General features: G+C 42.2%; 1 protein-coding gene across 6 annotated transcripts in view; it reads right to left on the bottom strand.

Annotated features, from left to right (window-relative positions):
* IARS1 (isoleucyl-tRNA synthetase 1) overlaps positions 1-20,193 on the bottom strand; it is a 94,560-nt gene that overhangs the window by 31,043 nt on the left and 43,324 nt on the right. For all 6 annotated transcript variants that reach the window (XM_018914943.3, XM_018914946.3, XM_018914942.3 and 3 more), the window contains 6 exons: positions 17,343-17,469; positions 12,557-12,630; positions 10,928-11,122; positions 5,939-6,025; positions 5,166-5,249; positions 1,614-1,761 (listed from right to left, as the gene is read on the bottom strand). In XM_018914943.3, the coding sequence (XP_018770488.1) occupies positions 1,614-1,761; positions 5,166-5,249; positions 5,939-6,025; positions 10,928-11,122; positions 12,557-12,630; positions 17,343-17,469 (715 nt within the window). The remainder of the gene's footprint in view (positions 1-1,613; positions 1,762-5,165; positions 5,250-5,938; positions 6,026-10,927; positions 11,123-12,556; positions 12,631-17,342; positions 17,470-20,193) is intronic.

Raw genomic sequence — 20,193 nt, 5'->3', positions numbered from 1 at the left:
TTCATCTACTGAATTACCAAACCCTCCTCAAGCACCTGGATTTTCCACTGGGGTCCTCCATCCCCAATTGAGCTGACACTGCAACATTTAATGGGATCACAGCAAAAAGCTATAAAGTTCACTTGAGACAATTCAAAGGTCACACAGGATAAACAAGTGTATTCTGGGGGTAACACCTCAGTTTGTCTGATGAATGCTGTCTAGGGATCCTAAAAATAAGACTTGCTGAACATCAGGATCTGGAGTTAGCAAACTTTCTTCCCCAAAGAGGTTGCTAAAACAGATAAACCCAATTGTTTAAGTCAGCTGTTTACTGTACTGATTTCTGAATTCAGCTGCCTTTATTGATTCAAATGGCAGCTCTCCACAGTGACCAGGCTGCCACTGCAAGTGCAAGGTTTGGACTTTTCATTTAGCTCCCACTCTCCCATAAAATGTCTGCACTAAACCTGCTCTCATTAATTTCAGCTAAAAGATTAAAATTGGTTTCAATAGAAACTGTACAAAATACACATCAAATCTTCAATTTTAATGAAAAATTACTATAAGAAAGAAATTTTAATCTTGCTTTCACACTGAAAGTGTAGAAACTCCTGTCACTCATCCAGCATTTTTAGCAGACTTCAAATGTAATCTACAAGTCTAAAGCATTATTGCTTTTGTGATTTGCCTTTCTTTCCATTCCATTTCTGAATCTTTTTTCTAAGTTGCATTTAAATATAACTTTAAAAAAATTACTGTCATGTTAGAGAAGACAATCTCCTTGCTGTGGCTAATGTATTCAGGACTGAGTATTCCCAAGTTAAGCATTTTAATGCAGATTCATAATTAAAGTTCCTGTAAATGAGTTAGCTCAAGAAACTGTCACAGCAGCCACTACTGCAAATAACTTTGCTGACTGATCTGCAGTTCTGCTCAGTGTGTGTGGTGCTGAGACCGCTCTCAGTGCAGAGGAACTGGCAGCCCAAGTGGCAGATCCTGCTGGACAGGGCTGTGCTGGCCACACCAGACAGGGAACAGCAAGGAAAAAGCAGCAGCACTAAGGCAGGATCAGCATGAACTGCTGCCTCCCCCTGCTCTGGAAACAGGCACCAGGAAAACCCACCCAGGTTCAGCAGGGACATCTCAGAGGGATCCCCTGAAGCACACGTGGCTTTAACTGGTGCTCCCAGGGGGTGAGAAGCAGCAGGTAATTGCTTAGTGTGCCCTGACCCCACAAACACCAGGTCTGGAACTCCAGTTTCACAAGCCTGAATGCAGCAGCAGCATCCCACAGATGTGAAATAATAGGGACTCAACAGCACTCTAATCTGAGAAATGAGAGCTGTCCTGTCTTGGCAGTCCCTCACCTTCCTCTCCTCCTTTCTGTTTAATGATCTTGGTCAAGAAGAGAAAGATGCAGGTGGTTACAGCTTTATAAAGCAAGCTACAAACAGCAAATAACAGATCAAGAGCATGTGTAATAAACAACCTGATCTAACTTAGACAAGGAGGTACGGACCAGATGAGCTCCAGAGCCCAGACCTCCCTTCCAATGTGAATTTCCCTGCCCTGCTGATTCCCTGAACCCTGAAGGAGCAGGCAGGGCCCTGCCCTCAGCCCCAGAGCTGTACCTTGTGCTGCAGGACCTGCACGTTCTGCACCAGGAAGCGATAGGCGTTGTACCAGGGCAGGAACACATCCTTCAGGATATCCCTCACCCCCTCCTCCTTAAACCTCAGGTTCTCTGCTCTTACCACGGGAGAATTGATCAGGTACAACCTGCAAAATAAGAGCACAACACTTCAAAGCTTAAAACTGCACATTCTGAGAGGGTTTCACAGGAAAAACCCCAAAGATGGCTGGACTGTAGGCATGTAACAAACTGAACATAAAACCATTTGTCAGTAACACTGCTCCAGGAGTTTTTCTAAGATGCTGCATACAGCATCTGAACTGAAATTTCCTTTTTCACTCTCTGTGTTAACACATGCTCAGGTGCCATCACGGTGTAAAACAAGCAGAGGTTGTGTGGTTCATCTTTAGGATTGTACCTGTTGTTCTGGTAATATTTTGAATTCCTGAACCACTACCCAGTATCTCTCTATTCAGTCTTGTTCACCTCCTCAATTACAAAAAGCTTTGGCAGAACTAAGGAGCAAAACAAAGCAGGCAAATCCAAGGGAAAGAGCAGAAATCAACATTTTCAACAAAGCCAGCCCCAGAAGGGAACAAAGGATGTGCCTACTGCAATACAAATTGTATTCTATCCAGAGGCAGCTCTGAGGGACCAAAGCAGAGGGTCCAGGTGACACCAACTACTTATACAAGGGACAGAAATGTCCCCCAGCTTCTTTGCTGTCTCTGATGTAAAAAAAAAAGTCCCACCTTCATCCCCAAATAAACATTCTGTCTTCAGAAATAAACTGGAATCTATCAAGTTAACTCAAATAGAAACCAGGCCCTGCTCAGGTGTCAAAAAACCTTGAATACAAACTTGATTTAGATACACTTCATTTAATTTTCCAAATATGAAAACCAAACCAAACATTTTCTCATTTTAAAGATTATGGCATTTTTCAATCCAAATTTACTAACCTATTTTCTCACATTCTTAAACTTTGCAAATCATGATTCTAAACTAATATAACTTTACAGGCACTTCCTTTAAGAGGCTTTAAAATCTTAATGGGGTTTGACACAGCACATTCAAGAATACCACACCATAAATTCTTCAGGCTTCTTGCATTAAAACTAATAGATAAAAATAGAGCTGCCAGAATAAACAGACAGTAATGCAGCACTGAAATGGGGTTTTTCAGTACTGGATTTGAAAGAAAAAAAACCAAAACAACCCCCAAAAAACCCCAACAAAACAAAACAAACAAACAAAAAAAACAACCCAAAACATTTTTTAACACAGATTCCTAGAGCTTGGGTGGGAATGGACCCCCCAAAGAGCCCCCAAGTGAATTCATACCTGAATTCAAATTATAAACTCACAGAAGTACAAAACAATTAATGGCAATGAACTAGTAAGTCCCTAAATGAAACTAGAATCTAGGTCTATCCTTAAACCACACCTTCCTTCTACCACAATTATTTATGTGCCACAGTTTGGTGGTGCTGTAGTATTGCTTTTTGGGGGGTTTGTCTGTTTTAATAAAGCAGCCCTACCCTGCCTTACCATATATAAATGTCACAAGAAGAGCAATTTCCTCAATGACTCCAATTCCAAGATGCATTTATTGTATGGACAGAGAAATAAGGCTCACAAGAAAAGCAGAGTTCCCTCACTTTAGTTACAGCCATTCAGTTCCCCACTGGGCAGAAAACAAAACCTTCCTCAGATCAAGCCAGTGTTACTGAGTTTGCTGACAATGCACAAGCAAAAAGGGAATTACCTCCTCTTCACCCCTCAAAGCAGCAGCTTGCTGCATTATTGCTCCTGCATTTGAAGACCAGGTTGAGAGGAGGATGCAACTGCTCCCTTCTAAGAGCAATCCTCACCCCAGCACAGAGGAAAGCAAAGGCTGGAAATACCAGGACCAGCAAATTCTTTCTGACATAGCTCAGCTTGGAGAGCCCAGGTCTCAGCAATATTGAAATGTAACTGTTTTGGCCCTTCTAACAGATTTCACTCAGAATTCAAATTTCATGAAGCCTCAAGTTGGGCTGTTAAATTTACTGTGCTGTTATTTCTGCTGTTTGCCCTTTCTGCTCAATTCCATATTCATTTCACCAACTTATATCTATATTTTCCACTGATCTATTTATCAAGCTACTGCTGAGAATACTTCAAAGCTGGAGTTAGAATATACATATATATTTGTGTACTGCAAAAGCTAAAGTAACTCTGCAGGGAAACAGAGCCAAGGAAAAAACCTCAGTTGTAGCTTTTGCTATAAACAGAGAACATCAAGCACCTCAGAAAAGGCAGAGAACTGAATTGCAGAGCTCCTTCCAGAAATGAGCCCAGGCTGCAATGCTTTTTTACTCTCTGTGTGGGTGTAGGTATAAATAAATGTGACATTAAAGAATGAGTACACTGGCAGAAAAATGAATTAGCTTCTTAGAAATTTAAAAAAAACCCCATGAATAATGGAAGTGTAACTTCTGGTGTTTGAGATTTTTTTGGTTTGTTTATGAAAAAGACATTTTTTTTTTTTTAACAGAAACATCACCTGTGATTTAAAAATCTCCAGTATGATTAACTCCAACCCTTCTCACTCTTATTATTGCAGCTACCAGCACAGTGCTACCCTGCTATCACACCTTGTTGATTTGTAAAGAGCAACCTTGATTAAATTTAAGAATTCCACTCAACTCTTCATTGCAAACATGTACCAGGTCTTTTAAATGCTAAAGCTTGAAACAATTAGAACTTCACATTGACTCTGTTAAATTATCTAGAATCAACAACCATCTTGCCCAAACACACACTCAGCTCCCATTCAACCATCAGGTCTGTGGGTAGATGCAACACACCATGTGTGAGAGCTGAAGGATTCTTATATACACCAGAATTACAGGGCTCCAGAGAACTGCCCAAGTAGTGCATTCCTGCAGTTATTAAAATGTCTTTTATGCACCTTTACCTCAAGGTACCACCTGATGCATGCAGTGACTGTGAAATTCCTTCATGTGCTCCTGTAATTTTAATGAACCACTTGAACTGTGTTTAATCTCTGTTTGACCAGGACAATTTAGCTACACACATTAGGCTGCTCCACTTCTGCTCTCGTGGTGCCACTGCTGTTAGGTGCCAGTGATGCACTCACACCCACAAACACAAAGCACTTTCTAGAAAATGCATAGTGCAAACAGGGAACAAATGCCTTGTGCATTATGTACAGCCCCTCCTCTAAGCCAATGATTTAACAGTGACTTTGTAGTGTTGTTATCAAATATTTTATTGCCATTTTCAGTGGCTCAGCTCAGATTATCAGTGCTGGAAGAAGCAGATCCCCTGGGCTTTAGGGAGGGAGACATGCACTGCACCCATTGCCAGTTCTTTGGGGTCATCCACTCTTGCAGCCACTTCTGTCACAGTGCTCTAGAAGCTTCTAAAATTAACTCTCCTCCTGCTGCTAATTGTCTAACCCCCCCAAGCAACCTCTTGGTATGGATCTGGCATGAGCAGGGAGCCAACACATCCCACAGATCATCCAGCACAGAAACCCCACCTGAGTGCATCAGCTCCATAACTGTTCACAATGTGCATCGGATCAGGGTAGTTCTTCTTCCTTTTGCTCATTTTCTGGCCATCACTAGAAAATATCAGAATGTAGGCATCAATTCCCAGAGCTCTTCTAACACTTTTAACACTCATTTTAATGGATAAAGAAAAAAGGCCCTTCAAATCCAGCTCAGTTTTTCTGTCCTAGCACGTTCCTGGTGGCACAGACATAATTATATATATCTACATATGAGGACATCGTTTCTGCAGGACTGTTGAACCTACAAAAACAACTGAAACAAACCAAAACCCAACCAAAGAGGCTCCCAAGTTACAAATCTAAGCAGGAAATCTGTCTTTCCAACCCAAGCTGAGGAAAGATGCACTGGTTTTGAATCAATCCCTCCAGCCCACTGATTTTTTTTTTATTTTCATTGGAAAATAGCAGGAAACAAATATAATTAACTTTAAATTACATCTAAAACTACATTTATCATCCCCTTTACTCTGCATAACAGGTACCATTTCTTTGCCATTCTTGTTATTCATTTTCTCTCTCCAGGCAGGACTGGCCCTGCTGGAAAGAGCCCAGTGCAGCAGATGCTGGGATGTGTGAGCCTCTCACTCTCAGATGTCTCTTATCTCCTGCAGCACAGATATCACCCTGGCAAGTCTTAACAGCTCCTAAGTCCATTTCACATTCCATTTACAATTTGCAGGTCTTATCTGAAACATCCTTTGACTAAAAACCTGCTCAGGAAGGAGATGATTGACACCAACCTGGCAAGGACAAGGCCATTCACAATGACATTCTTGAAGGGAGGCTTCCCAAAAAGAGCAGTGGACAGCACCAGCAAAGTGTAGAACCTGAAACAAAGACAACACAAATGTGACTTGATAAATACACCAAGCTAAAGCCTTCATATCTTCATTACAAAATAAACGTTTCATTATGCTGTTTTCCTCTGGCAAAGGTAAATTTTAAGTTTGGGGAACATTCATGTGGCAAAGAGTCAGGAGAGGAGCTTATGGAAAGCAGATCTTCCTATGTGAAACATCTCATGCTGTTTGCTCAGCTGGGATCTACTACTCCAGGAAGGCAGAAAAATTCTAATAGGAAGCATTAGGAAGATCATGAGGAAGAAAACTGCAGCATTTTCCCTCTTGAGCAGAAAAAAGGTAATTCTGCCTCTGAACAAGTTTCCTATTTGCTCACTTCAAACCTGTGACCAGTCAGGACCAAACAGAGCACTCAGGACCAGCACACTTTTGTGTGTGTTTGTGTGTTAACTGAGTGTTCTTCAGCCTGACACACAATGGAACATAGTAGAGAAGTATAAAAGCAAGTTACCAAAAATGGGAGAAGCCTCCTTCCAAGGCTGCCAAAGGATGGATTGGAAGGAGGTTGTGGCTGCCTGCTTAAATCAGCCATCACTAGGAAATAAGAAAATGTTCACCAACAAAGGGCAGCAGTGGTTCCTCCCCATCCAATGTGATGTGTTTACAATCACTCTGTAAACTTGGACACTCTGGAAATCAGTGCTGGAGCAAGCACAGGCACCTATTGTTCACAGGCTGATGGAAGATTATATCTGGGAAATGAAGTGGAAGTGCAGGATGATGTGATAATTTCACACTCAGGAGCCAGAGCCTTCACCAAAGGAGGGCTGTGTGAGCTGCTGGAACTGCACTGTTGGTAATTACTTTAAAGAAAGTAACTGGAGGGTGGGCCACAGCTTTCCTGGCTCAAAACAGGCATCACACTGACAACTGCTTAGCAACCTTCAAAGAGAAGGTGATTATAAAAAAGCTATAATAAGACACAGGAGGTTATGTCTCACAACTATGTATTTGCATGAAGATTTAGGGGAGAAACACTTCATGGGGGGGAGAAAATCCATCTGTATGTTCCAAAGTTGTTTTTATCAAAAGCAGCCTATAATTGCAAAAGCATTATTCTGACACTTGAGGGTCCTCTGCAGAGGGTGCTGTGTGCATTTATTAAGTGACTTCTGTGACAACTCTGATACTTATCTCAGACAGGCCCCTAACTCTCAAAATCACCTCAATCCACACTGCACAATGCAAATTCTCTTTATTAACCTGCAGTTTAATTGCAAGAATTTTAACCAATACTCCTCCACCTGCACACAAACATTTGCATTCAAAATCCCTGTCTTGATTTTTAACTTTCCTAAGAAAACCCCCAAACACAAATATCCAACTGTTTACTCAGGTGACTGACACCTCAAGCCTACAGAGCTGAAAGTTCATTACAAACACAGCAGCTTTTCCTCTGTAATTACTAAGAAATTCCTCACTGACAAAGTCCCAGCACTTTCTGCAAACTAGTCACAAATTCTCCTATCAGAGCACCTGAATTTGAAGGTAAAAAGCACAAAGCAGAACCAACTAGGAGAAATTTCAATGCTCTTTAGGAATTCCTAATTCCCTGTATTAGGAAAGTTGTACAGGCAGACTGTGGGCACTGAAAAATGCATCCAAGGATACATCACAAATTTTATGTTCAAATTGTCAAACCTAAAGAGCCTCAGCATGAGGTGCCTTAGCTGATGACAGCTACAAGACTGTCTCTGAAAACCTGTGATACACATATTCTGATGGAACTCTTCTGATTCTTCCTCAGGTTGTGCTTTTAAAATTCACCTCATTCACTCTGAATATTTTAAAGCAGTGTCTTTCTGCACCTTATTTTAGAAATATCTTGTCCTCAAACACTTGTTTGCTGAAAACTTCCTCGATTTCTCTGCTGCTTCACGTTCCACCACCAAATCTCAGCCTGTTCCTAGGTATGTCCTTGCAGATAAATACCTGTCAGTCAGCCAACAGTAAAAAAGCCGTAACAGGGACAGAAATTCACTCCTTTGCTCTACTTTCCACCAAGGAGAAAACAGGGAAGGAAACTTTTCTCCTTTTTTTCTTGAACAACTGTGGGTAAATCCATGGTCCTGTGGTTCATACCAAACCCTCCAGCTGTGAATTCCCTGTGGGCCACCACATTCTGACCACAACCATCAATCTTGGTACATTTCCCTGTTCAGAGACAGAGCCTTTCCTACCACTCTGCCTGGACTGCCAGTCTTGCAACCCAACTACTCTGAGATTTTGTCCTGTGGCTCTCACAAATATAATTCAGCTGGTTCTCTATCCATGCAGAAAGTCATCAAAAATATCACTTTCCTGGACAATCACCTTCTTCACATTAATTTTCCCCTTGTCTCCCTTAATTTTTTCTCCTCTTCTGTGGAGTGAACCAGAAGCCACCAGACCTGCACCTCCTCAGCCTTTTGCCACCTCCCAGTCCTCACTTCACAGCAGCTGCAGTCACTGACCTGACACAAAACCAATCTCCATTCTCAATCTCACACTTCTAACAGGATGTGCCAAATACAAATCACATCCTGTGCTCCCAACACTTCAGAACTCACCCCTGCTCCTTGCTCTCTTAGACCTCACATCTTAATTCCTGCTGCCTCACAAATCACAAGTGCTCTACTGCAAATCACCCAATACTTGCTGGCAGCAAAGCCCCAGCTCATTAAAAACCTGGGAGAGGTGGGAGCAGCAGGAATTCAGGCAGGTGTTTTGATTTCCCACCACAAACAGGTGAAACACACCTGGCTCTGGGTAAGAGTCCCAGGAACTCTTGCAGTGATGTTAAGAACAAAAAGCAATCTGCCCCAGACTGAAAAGGGAAAGCCTCCTCTTGCACCCTGACTATGGCACACAAGTCTGAGGGCTCACACCAAATGTCTTCATCCTGAGTTCCTCCATTAAAAAAGAAAAAAAAACCACTGTTTTCTAATTTTTTCCAGATAAAAAAAATAAAGAGGGAAAATTAAGTTTTTATTTCTCCTTTTGCTACCCAACAATACTTGGTTGTATACTGATGTATTAGATAATTTTTTGCATCACAATTAAGGGGTTGAAAAATGAAGACATTTCACTACAATCATGAAATTTAGTTGTATTTGGCATCCTGCCTGCTTTGGTGGCTTGGTTTGTTGGGGGAATGGAGGAGTGGGCAAAGGGAAGTGCCAACTGTATTGCAGAGGAATTTATTTAGCTCTAATACCTCAAGTTACTGCATGGAAAAATTCTGCTTGGACAGAGTCAAACTCACTCATCCAGAAAACACAAAAATTCATCTTCATCTGTCAATTTTCACAGTCAACTTCAAACTTCAGACATGGACTAAACACTTTGCAATGCTAGAACTAAAGCTGTATGTAGGCATACAAGTATGTATGAGAACATTAACCACAGAAAATCAGGCAAAAATTTTCACTGATGATTGAAAAGGATTTAACCAGAGTGAGAGAAGCAGATGTAGTTTACAGCTAAAACCTTTGACTTTTCTGCCAACTGTACAATCTTAACAACCTAAGGTTTGATTTAATTTTTTTCTGCAGTCAAAAAACCCAAAATTCAAACTTAATCTTGGGGTAAAAGTTATCAGGCTTGAAATCCTCAACACATTCAATTCCATTTCAACTGACTCAACTGCACCTCTGTCTCTAATAGATAACTCAAGTTCTGGGATCATTCAGCTGCTGAGATTTTTCCCTACCAGACCAAAGATGTGCCCTATTACCTAATGATGTCTCTTTATTTTAATTTTGTGAATTTTATTTTAATTTTCCTAATAAAGAACCGTTATTCCTATTCCCATATCTTTGCCCTAAGTTCTCATCTTATTGCAGGGGTTCCATACTGCTGGTCTACTTATCACAAAAGTTCCACACTTTCTTGGAGTTCCTCATGGGCAGTTCCTCAGAGCACTGACTCTTTCCTCTCCCCAAAGCAGCCACTGACCCCAGCTCCATTCTCACCCACCCACCCCACTCTTTTACAGCACTCTTCTTCTCATTGCTTACAGCTGTGGCCTGGTAAAGTCAGGCCTGCTCCTAATCTTTGATAACTGGCCCAGCTGCAACTCCTTAGGGGTGAGATTACTTTCTACACCATCTTTATTTTCTTAGTCTATCCCCTACAGCCTGAGAGCCCCTAAATTTCAAAATTATAATAATTCAGAGGGAGGGGGTTCACATTTCCCATTTCAGGGAAGGCTCCTGCCTTTCCAAAGGAAGCCACCTTGTCAAAATTCAGGACATCCCTCTGGCTGTCCTCGACTGCCAGGACTCCTACCAGGGGGCTCAGAGACCCTGGCACAGAGCCCAGGATGCCTGTGGTTTTCATTATGACCCATGGAGCAAATTACCAACCTTAGATGAAGATCTGCAAGCCATGACAGTTAAAGTAGAATGATAGGGAATTTATCACTAAAAAAATAGATTTTTGGGGTTTTTAGAATGGGGGTTCAGGGGGCAAGATGGAGGGATCTGGGCATGTCCAGCCTTTCTCCTTCTTCTTCTTCTACTTGGCCTCCACCTTCTGCTGTGATGTTGGCACTTTTGGATTGGTTTAGAGTAGAACCTCACTGTCTAACATAAGCGATAGGCATTGGGAAGTAATTGTAAATATTGCACACGTAGTTTTTAGTATAAAAAGATAACACCTCCCCAGGGGCAGGCAGAGTGCATCTGTCTTGTTGAACAGACCTCAGCAGGAGAGGAGAAAGAATTTTATAGCTAAGAAACAATAAACAACCTTGAGAACAAGAACAGAAGAATCCTGACTTCTTCTTCAAGCGCCGGGCTGGGAAAAGAGACTTTCTAACACATCTTGGGGTGACCCTGACCAGATAGAGACCAGCAAGAGTCCTGAGCTATCCATGGCAGGGCTCACCATCCTCGAGTCTGGTCGATGCCCTCGGCGATGAAGTCGGCGGGGAAGGCGTCCTCGAGCTCCCTCCTGCTCTCGAAGGGGTAGTGCACCTGTGCGTAGGGCATGCTGCCGCTCTCGAACCAGCAGTCGAACACCTCGGGCACGCGGCGCAGCGCGCCCTTCCCGCGGCGCGACGGGATGCACAGCCCGTCGATGCTGCAAACGGGACAAACAGCCCACCTTTAAAAACTCACTTTCCAATTCCACAGGTTTATTCAACTTTATTCAACCTTAACAGAAATACAACAGAAGGACTCAATCGTCTTTGTTTCAGGTGTGCTGTGTATCTCTGGGTTGCCGTTGCTACCATGCCACAGACATATTTTATGAAAAACCTTTTACCAGGATTTTTTCTCCTGAGAAGCTGAGAGGCCTCAGAAATGAAATGCAAACAATGATTATCTGCTGCTGTGGAATGCAACAGGTGAATCTTTGATTGGTCTCAAGTGGTTGTTTTTAATTAATGGCCAATCCCAGTCCAGCTGTCTCAGACTCTCTGGTCAGTCACAAGATTTTATTATCATTCCTTTCCATTCCTTGCCAGCCTCCTGATGAAATCCTTTCTTCTATTCTTTAGCATAGTTTTAATATATAATTTTCTTTTAATATATCATAAAACAATAAATCAGCCTTCTGAAACATGGAGTCAACCTTCTCATCTCTTCCCACGTCAGGGTTGCCTGCAATTCAACACTACCAGAAGTCTTGAAGAAAGAAAGAAGATCTGAATTAAATAATATTCTCCCTCAGACATATTCTTTTCTATGTCCATTGAACAGAAGTGATCTAACATTTAATTTAAAGTGAATCGGTAAAGGAAAATAGCTCCTGGTCACGTGAACAAATCCTCTGAAGAATAAACTGTGCAATCCTAACCTGATGTCCTAACCTGACTTGATTTCCCTGAACCCACAGAATTGCACTTGGTGTCTCATTTCAGCAGAGTTTAACTAACTTCATGCAGATTTAGTGTGATAGGTGGACAATGAGATGATTGGCTCTCACAATTCAAAGATAACACTGTGTGAATATTGGGAGAAGCTTTAGTGATGTACAGTGATGTTATTGTGCTTTAGATGCCCTCTGTTCCCCCATAGTTCCCTTCCCCCTGCATTGCTGCCATCACACAGCCTGGGCTGTCCAGGACAGGTCCAAAGAAGCTGCTCAGGTGTCCCTTGCATGGGGCAGTGGGGATGGAAAAGCTCAGGGGGTGCTCAGGGGGTGGGCATGGCAACACCTGAGCTCCAGTCCAGTGACAAAGCAGCCTGCACTGATAAATGGCACAGAGGAGCTGCCTGACAGACTCTGGGAGGGCCAGGGCTGCCTGATGGAACCCCCAGGGTATAAAAGCCTGAGCACCCATCCTTCAAAGCATTTCCTTTGACAATCTCTGTAATTTTTTGTATTAACTGTGTTCAACAAGTGTTTTTCAACAGAAAAAAAGAAAATTTATATGTGTTAATCATAAGTCCTGTTACAACTTTTCTATTCCCTAAATCTGTTTCCCAGGGTTTGGGCAAAAAAAAACTCAAGGTTTTTTATGTCTGCTTATTTATTTCTAATACCCAGGGGAGAGTCTCTGTGCCCCACCTTTCTCGATGCAGATCTGTCACTTTCACTCCAGACAGCTCCTCCAGTTCTGCCATTGAACCAACACAAACCACCTGTAGGAGAAATTACAGAAATTTACCCAGTTACTTGTACACAGCAGCTATTTTCTTTTTAATATCAGACAGGAGACTTGCAATATCTCTTGTAGCAGTTAATAGAGCTGAAAAAAAAATACAAATTTTGTACAAGGGTCTCCTTCCTCAAATTATATTAAAGACCACTGCCATGTTTTAATACAACTCATGTTACAGGAACTGGAGACTTGGAAGCAGCAGCATTTTGGCAGGTTATTAAAAAATGTGGGACTGGGGGGGGCTTCTCCAAACCAGACACAACCAAAACCCTCTGAAAATTCAAGGACTGGCTTTTACACAAACAGGAATTTCAGATCCCAGGCTCCTCCCCTAAAGTAAGCAGCTCATTATCCAGAAGGGTTCCATCCCAGGTAGACTAAAGGCTTTTGATTTAAAGTGAAGAAAGCATCACAGCTACCAAAGGGGTTGCTAAGAAAGACTTTTCTTGGGTTTGTTGCACCAAAATGCTGTTAAGAAGAATGCTGATTTCCACACCAGACTTGCACTGAGATCATGAAACAATGATTCTGAAACACTGAATGAGAAAGCAGGAAAGCAAAGCTTTCTTTGCTTTAGGTTTTACTCAAATGGAGCCCCCCCAGAGCCCTGTGGCCTCTCTCATCTGGCAGGACTCGTGAGCCACAGCTGCAGTACAGGCCTGGATTCTGGAGATGCTGTCCCACATGCCATCCTTCCCATTTAGAATTGCAACAGAAAAACCCCAGAGTCTGACAGCTCTGACAGGGAAGGAGTTAAATGTGGCACCATAAAGAAGCTGTAAATAGGCCAGACGTTTTTCACATGAAATAACTTTGGAAGTTGTTCTTAAGATACAAAAAATCAGAGCACTGCTCAATTCCTTCAGCTAGTCTTAAACATATGCATATGTATACACATGGAAATTGTGACTAACTGAAAGGTTTTGGTGTATTTAATTCCAAAAACTTGTCATGAATTACAGAAAAGACAGAAACTCAGTCTGATTTGGGTTTTAAGACATGATTTTCCCAGTCTGATTCAAGTGCTGATCTGCATTACTAATCACCATTTGCTATTGTTAAAGTACTTTGGAAATGTGATGTTTTCATTGCTTAGCTATCTTTCTTTTCTGCAGGAAATGAGGCAGGACAATGATTCCACTAGCCAGGTACAAGAGGCTGCAGAATGCACACCAACTACACCAGGGGATTGATTCCAGGTAAAAATACATCTTCATCAACAAACTATTTTTAACCCAGATCTGTTCTTCATTCATGTGGCCCCATAAGTAAACACAGAGGCCCAAGTGAGCAGCAGCAGGTGCTTAGTTCAGCACTGCTGGAGGAAGAAAAGGCATTCATAGAGAAATGGGTAAAAAAATGCCCTTGGATACGCCACTTACTTCACCTTCACTGACCTTTATATTTGAATATGCTTGCACACTAAGCTCTGGGAGAAAAGCTGCTCATTATTTGGTGCTTTTTGAACAAGTACTTCAATTCTAAAGCAAAATTGTGAATATTGATGCAGAACTGCACCCAGAAATCACTCATGGAAGAAATGAAAAATCCACCAACCCCCAGAGTAACAGAGTAACCACTAAGACTGCCTCAGTCCAAGGCAGAAGGAAGGAGCTCCTCTGTCCCAGGGGGAGCTCATTAGATACTGATAGGCAAGAGGAGGAAGCAGCAAGCAGATGCTAATCAAATTCCATCCCTCATTAGGCCCACCCCCTCTTTTCTGCAAGGAGCACAGGCAGGCTGATGCTGCCCAGGTAAATTCCTCAATTCCATGGATCCTGCTCTGGATCCATCCCTTCAGGAGCCATGGCTGCCCCAACACCTGGGCCTCTCCTCTGCCTGCCAGGCATTTGCTCCTCCTCCATGTCATGGTTCACACCAGCTACAGAAGCAGCTCCACCACCATCCCACAGCAGCTCAGGCTGCAGCAGAGGGGCTGTGTCAGCACCTCCAAGACCTAACCCACAGCTCAGGGTTAACCCCTGCTAAGAAAATGAACATCAGATCCAGGATTATCCATGTCCACAGGAGCACAGATCCATCCAGCAGCAGTCATGGACCTCCAGGTTCCTGTGGCACAGCCCTGCAGTCCCTGCTAGATAAAAGTGTTTGTTTTTGTGGGTTTGCCATTTCAGCCCTGCCCAGGACCACAGCTGAGGAGGAAGGAGTGCCCACAGACAGGAAGAAACCTGCAGGGTGGGTCAGAGAGATGTCTGGGATCTCCAGAAAGCATCTCATGAATATTCAACAGGAGAAATGATGGCTACAGTCAGCCAGAAGTGGCCCAGAAATGCACCTGGAGAGGTTCCCTCCCCCTCAGGAGAGCAGAGGCAGAGCCCTCTCCTTCTGCTGGCCCAGACTGAGGGCACCCAGCCCAGGGCAGGGTTACCATGGGGGACGAGCCAGGAAATAATCAGGGAACCTCCACAACATCACTGAATACTGAGCACTATCATTTGTATGCAAGTCCTATAAAATGAGCCCATATCTGCTTTACCAACTTGAGTGTTATATTAAAAAATTTTATTATCTAATCCAAATGAGATGTGTTCCTCCACTGAGGAAATCGTTGGAATTTGAAAGCTTAAAATGATAAACTGTCTGCAAAAATGTGGCAATAAACACAAGCTTCAGAATTTAACTTCCATTATGTGTCTCTACCTGATAATTATGCTAAAAGAAAACTAAAATAAAACTGTGCAAAACCAGTTATTGATCTGTAATAAAATTCACTTTAATACCAATTAATTCACCTTACTGTATATTAAATAAGGAATTGTTATTACTCCTCCAGGATTTAATATGCAAAGCATAATTGCATGCAACCAAGTGTTCTTCTGAGAGCAAGACATGAAGAGGCTGCTGTGCAATCCCACACCAGGCTGCAGCAGCACTGGAGTCAGGGAGTTCTGAGGGAACATCATTACTGAGAGAGCAGATGTCACCTAGGCTCCAAGCTCCACATCAGTTCCAGCCCTATTTGTTTTTCAAGCCATATCTCACATACACAAAAAGAGAGAATATTAAAAAACAAAAAACCTTAACTTGAAATTTAGCTCAGTTCAGAAGCTGTACTCAGCTGTCAAAGCACAGTACTCAGACTCTGGAGCAAACAAAAATGTGTAACATCTATGGAGAGAAATAATAGACCTGCTGGTGTTTCCATCATTATTCAGAACACCGAGCCCTGAGGAATGTTTGCAGCTCGTTTCAAAGGAAAGGTCAATCTTCCAAGTTAGACATCATTTTGTTATTAAAAACTAACAAATCAAACCTAGAAAAGCAAAAAAAAAAAAACAGTACATACAGGAATACAGATATGGGGAGAGTGGACAGAAAATGAAATATTATTAGAGGCAAGGAGTGGAAGTAATGAAACCTTTACACAATCTTTTTCAGCTGTAGAATGAAACACTCAGCCACAACACTGAAAGCCTTTTTATTACCTAAAAGAAATTGTTATATCAAACAAGGGACTTGGCAATGTTGGATGAATGTGAAAAGAAGTGTGTATAAATTGTCAGTCCTCAAACTAAACTTGAACTGTTATATGAGAGACAGAAGCACTTGGTTTGTCAGTAATTTACAAACACACTCACAGCACAAGTAGAATCCAAATGCCAAGGCTTTCTTACTTAAATCCTAATAGCAGGAGTAGCTCCCTCTCCTTCCCAGTTATCTCCCTGCCTACCAAGATTCCCACTGAAGAGGAAATAAAAAATGCTTTATGGTGCACATCTAAGCAATGGCAAGTTGAAGATCATAAAATACTTCTCTCACAGATGTTTTCCTACTCAAGGTCTTTCAGGTCTAAAATGAAGAGTAAAACTTTTTCAAATCAAGAGAGAGAAAAATAAAGGCTTGGGGTGCTGCCATCAGTATTTACCTTCCCTGCACACTCTAACCCTGATTACCATTTCCTACTTCTAGCATGAGGGAGGCTTTTCATGTCTGTCTAATGGAACTAACCCAATGCAAAAAAAAAAAATATAAACCAAACAAAAAAAAACCAAACCCACTCTACTTTCAGAAAGAGTTTTAAAACCATCAAAATTGTGTCAAGTGTTCACTCATGCCCTCTGCATTCTGTTACCAGTGCAGGGTACCTTCCAACTTGACAAAGCTCACTTCTAGCACTACCATTATACACTGTCATCATTCCCCCTAGATTCATATTTTTACGGTCTGCTACATTCATATTTGTGGCACTACAAATATGTATCTTTGCTGTTCTGCTGTGGTGGACTTGCTTTTATGCCTTCAGCAACTCATTTGGCTTGAACTAACCAACCACCAGAATATCAAAAGCAGACTTAAAGGAGTTACAAAAAAAATTAAAAAAAAAATCTCCTCCTTGCCATTTGCTCACTGCATTTATTATTTCCTTTAGATCTGCCATCACTGCAAATTCTTCTGGGAAAGACAAGATTAATTTTAATGTAAAAACCAAGAAAAATTGCTTGCAGTTCTCAAGCAAAAAGCAAGGAATACCTGTCCAGGCACACAAGTGCACCCATAAATATGCACAGATCTATCACCTATTACACACATACAGATGGGGCTATACAGATCTTCTGCTCAGACACGTAAATAGCACTTCAGGCTGCAGCAGCCAAAGATACACCACAATAAGCAAACAGCAAGTCCAGGCAGGGTTTTTGCCAGCTGGAAGCTTTGATGCTCCTCACTCACCTCTTCCAAATCCTCGCTGACCCACAGGGGGATGGGGGTGCCCCAGTAGCGGTTGCGAGAGATGGCCCAGTCGCGAGCGTCCTTCAGCCAGTTCCCAAAGCGCTTCTCCCGCACGAAATCCGGAACCCTGGCCAAAACAACAGCAGCAGTCATGGGTCACTAGGTGCCACTGCAAAGAAAGCTGGCAAGAATTGGTTATATTTCATTTTATCCAGCAAGAATTTCATTTCAGCACTGATTGACTTGGAGCACGTTCGTGTTACAGCTGTGGTTGCTGCAAGGCCGGTGGAGGTGCTGCCAAAAACACAACAGTGCCTTCTCCTGATCTCAAGGGACAAACACCAGGTTCATTTTACCATAAAGCAACTCAGGGAAACATGGCAACATTAAATAGATCCCTCAGGGATGAAACAACAGCCAAAGTCCTCAGGACAGTCCAACACTGGAGGATTATGGCTAAGGGGATGAGCTCCCTACTGTTAAATTACACACAGAAAAAAGAACAGCCACTGATTTTGAGGTTGAATGAAATTCCCATGATTGAAAAGCCTGGAGCAATAGCATCAAAAGGCACCTTGGATTATGTGTGAGCATCCAGGTACATGCACATTAATCAGGTTGATAGATCTTACAAAACATCCTTTCCAAGCTATTTATCATCTCACTTGAATTACCCAATTAAGAAACAAAACACGCCCCCAACCACAGAACCCTATCAATGCTTGCTGAAACCTCCTTTTGAGCACTAATGGGCACTGAGGGATGCCAAGGACAAATTTTCATTGTATGAAAGTGTCTTGGAGCTCACAGGTTATGCCCTGCAAGGTTCCTGGTTGTGCTGAGTGGCCTGGTGCCTTGATTAGAACCATTTTCTCCCAGGATGTAAACAAACAATTAACTATTTACCCAATGATGATATGGAGATGAAGGAAAGCAATGGATTTCACAGTCAGCATGCTCCCCTCATGCCTAAAGGTGCATTTCAAAAGACCAAATTCAAATGAAATTCACAAAAAGAACAACCTTAAGACAGTGTCAGACACACCAAAGCTGTGAATGAGCAGCTCACAACAACAGAGCAGCTCTGGAACTGAGCTTTCAGCAATCCATGGCAGGTTTTGCTGGGTTTGTTTTTCCAGTCTAACTGGAAAGGCCCTTCCCAAAGTCTGAGCTGGATTAGGAGAGCCATGGTTTCCAAAGGGGGAGCAGCCAAGCTACAAAGCACACAGGGTCTCTTCCACCTTTTCTTTCTGAAGCTCTTGGTCCTCTTGTCAAGTATTTCTTTTTAAAGAAGATTTTTAATCACAGATCAGTCCCAAGAGTAACAAAGATCAAAGGCTTCTTTAGAGGAAAAATTAAAAGAATGGATTCATATGACACATTGAGGTAGGATTTGGCCCAGTAGTAGATTTATGAAGTAAGTGTGGACAAAAAAAAAAAGTCAAACTATTGATGAAAATAAAAGCCACTCTCTTTTAAAAGTTTTACCCATGATGATGCCATGTGGAGATCTAAAGGCTTCTTGATGCCAGTGTTGTCTCAAGTGGATAAAAAGTACCCTAAAAAGCCTCACTCAATACCAGCCTGAGGTTGCACAGCTTCCCTTCCTATTTCTGGAGTTACTTTCAGCTGCAGAGTTGTCTTCTGTAACACTTCTCAAACAAAAATCTAATATAAAAACATTTTAAACAAACTCAGTGACTCATGTTTCACATGACATGTGCAGCCCTGCTCTGAAATGTAGAATGTATACAGGCTTTCCCAATTTGGTTCAGCGTGGGACTCATTACTATTAACTTTCTGTGCTGACCTTAGGAGACCCTCTCTCCAAACACAAGTGGAAACTGTACAAAGTTCATTAGCATTTGCCCAACGTTCCACTAATGTGGAAAACTTCTTTACATCACTCCTAAACTAGTTTCCATTTTTCAGAAGTTGTTAGACACTGATTAGCTGAAATTATTAGTCCTATTTAACATAGCTAGAGGCTGAGACAATCCCCCAGTGACATTAAAATGCTAAGAGTTTCAACTCTGCCTCCTCAAAACACGCCTGAAAAATTAATTTTATCCCCAAAGTGGACATTAACCACAAAAATGTATGTGGTGTGATCTCTCTCTCTGAGCTATGAAAGCATATAATTTACCTCTTCTGGTAAAATTGCCTGACCCTGCTGCCAGTTTTCAGTGGAACATGAAACACAAACCACTTCATCTCCTACCAAGCACATCTGCAACAATGATCTGTGGCTCTTTAGAGGTACAAGGCAGGAACACCACTGGCACAGCCATCAAGCCAAACAAAAAGAGCCTGGATCTAACCCATTCTGAGCCCATCACTCAAAGGAAGTGTTACTTGAAGCAGTTGGGTTTTGCCTCTGCAGAGGTGCTGCCCACGGGTGCTGCCCAAGGGCAGACACAGCCTGCAGCAGGGATCAAGCTGGAAGAGGGATCTGCAGCAGGAACAGCCATGCCAGGCTCAGCCCTTCCAGTCTGGAGCCCATTTCTTGTAATTGTTCTCACTAGATTTAGATCCAGATAGCTCAGCTTAACACATACCTACATATCACAGGGGGAAAAATAAAATCAGAGGCACCTTTACTTAAATATTTGATTAGGCTGGGAAAAAAAGGAGTATTCTCGATGATGTTGCTATTAACACCTGATCTTTCTTTAAACCAATTCCAGGTTAGTGTTCTTACAGAGTTTTTCAGTTTCTTTTCATCCACTCTTAGCTATTTTCTTGGTATATTTCTCCTGTTAAATTTTCATAAAGACACCATCCTGCCACAGGCATGTATTAGTTGAGGGAGAAATTTTTACTCTTCCATCTACACAAAGCAGCTGGAAGA

This window comes from Serinus canaria, chromosome 12, assembly GCF_022539315.1.
Source record: "Serinus canaria isolate serCan28SL12 chromosome 12, serCan2020, whole genome shotgun sequence".
Taxonomy (NCBI): Eukaryota; Metazoa; Chordata; class Aves; order Passeriformes; family Fringillidae; genus Serinus; species Serinus canaria.
The sequence above is the reverse complement of the archived record's forward strand: the minus strand, read 5'-3'. Positions and strand labels throughout refer to the sequence as shown.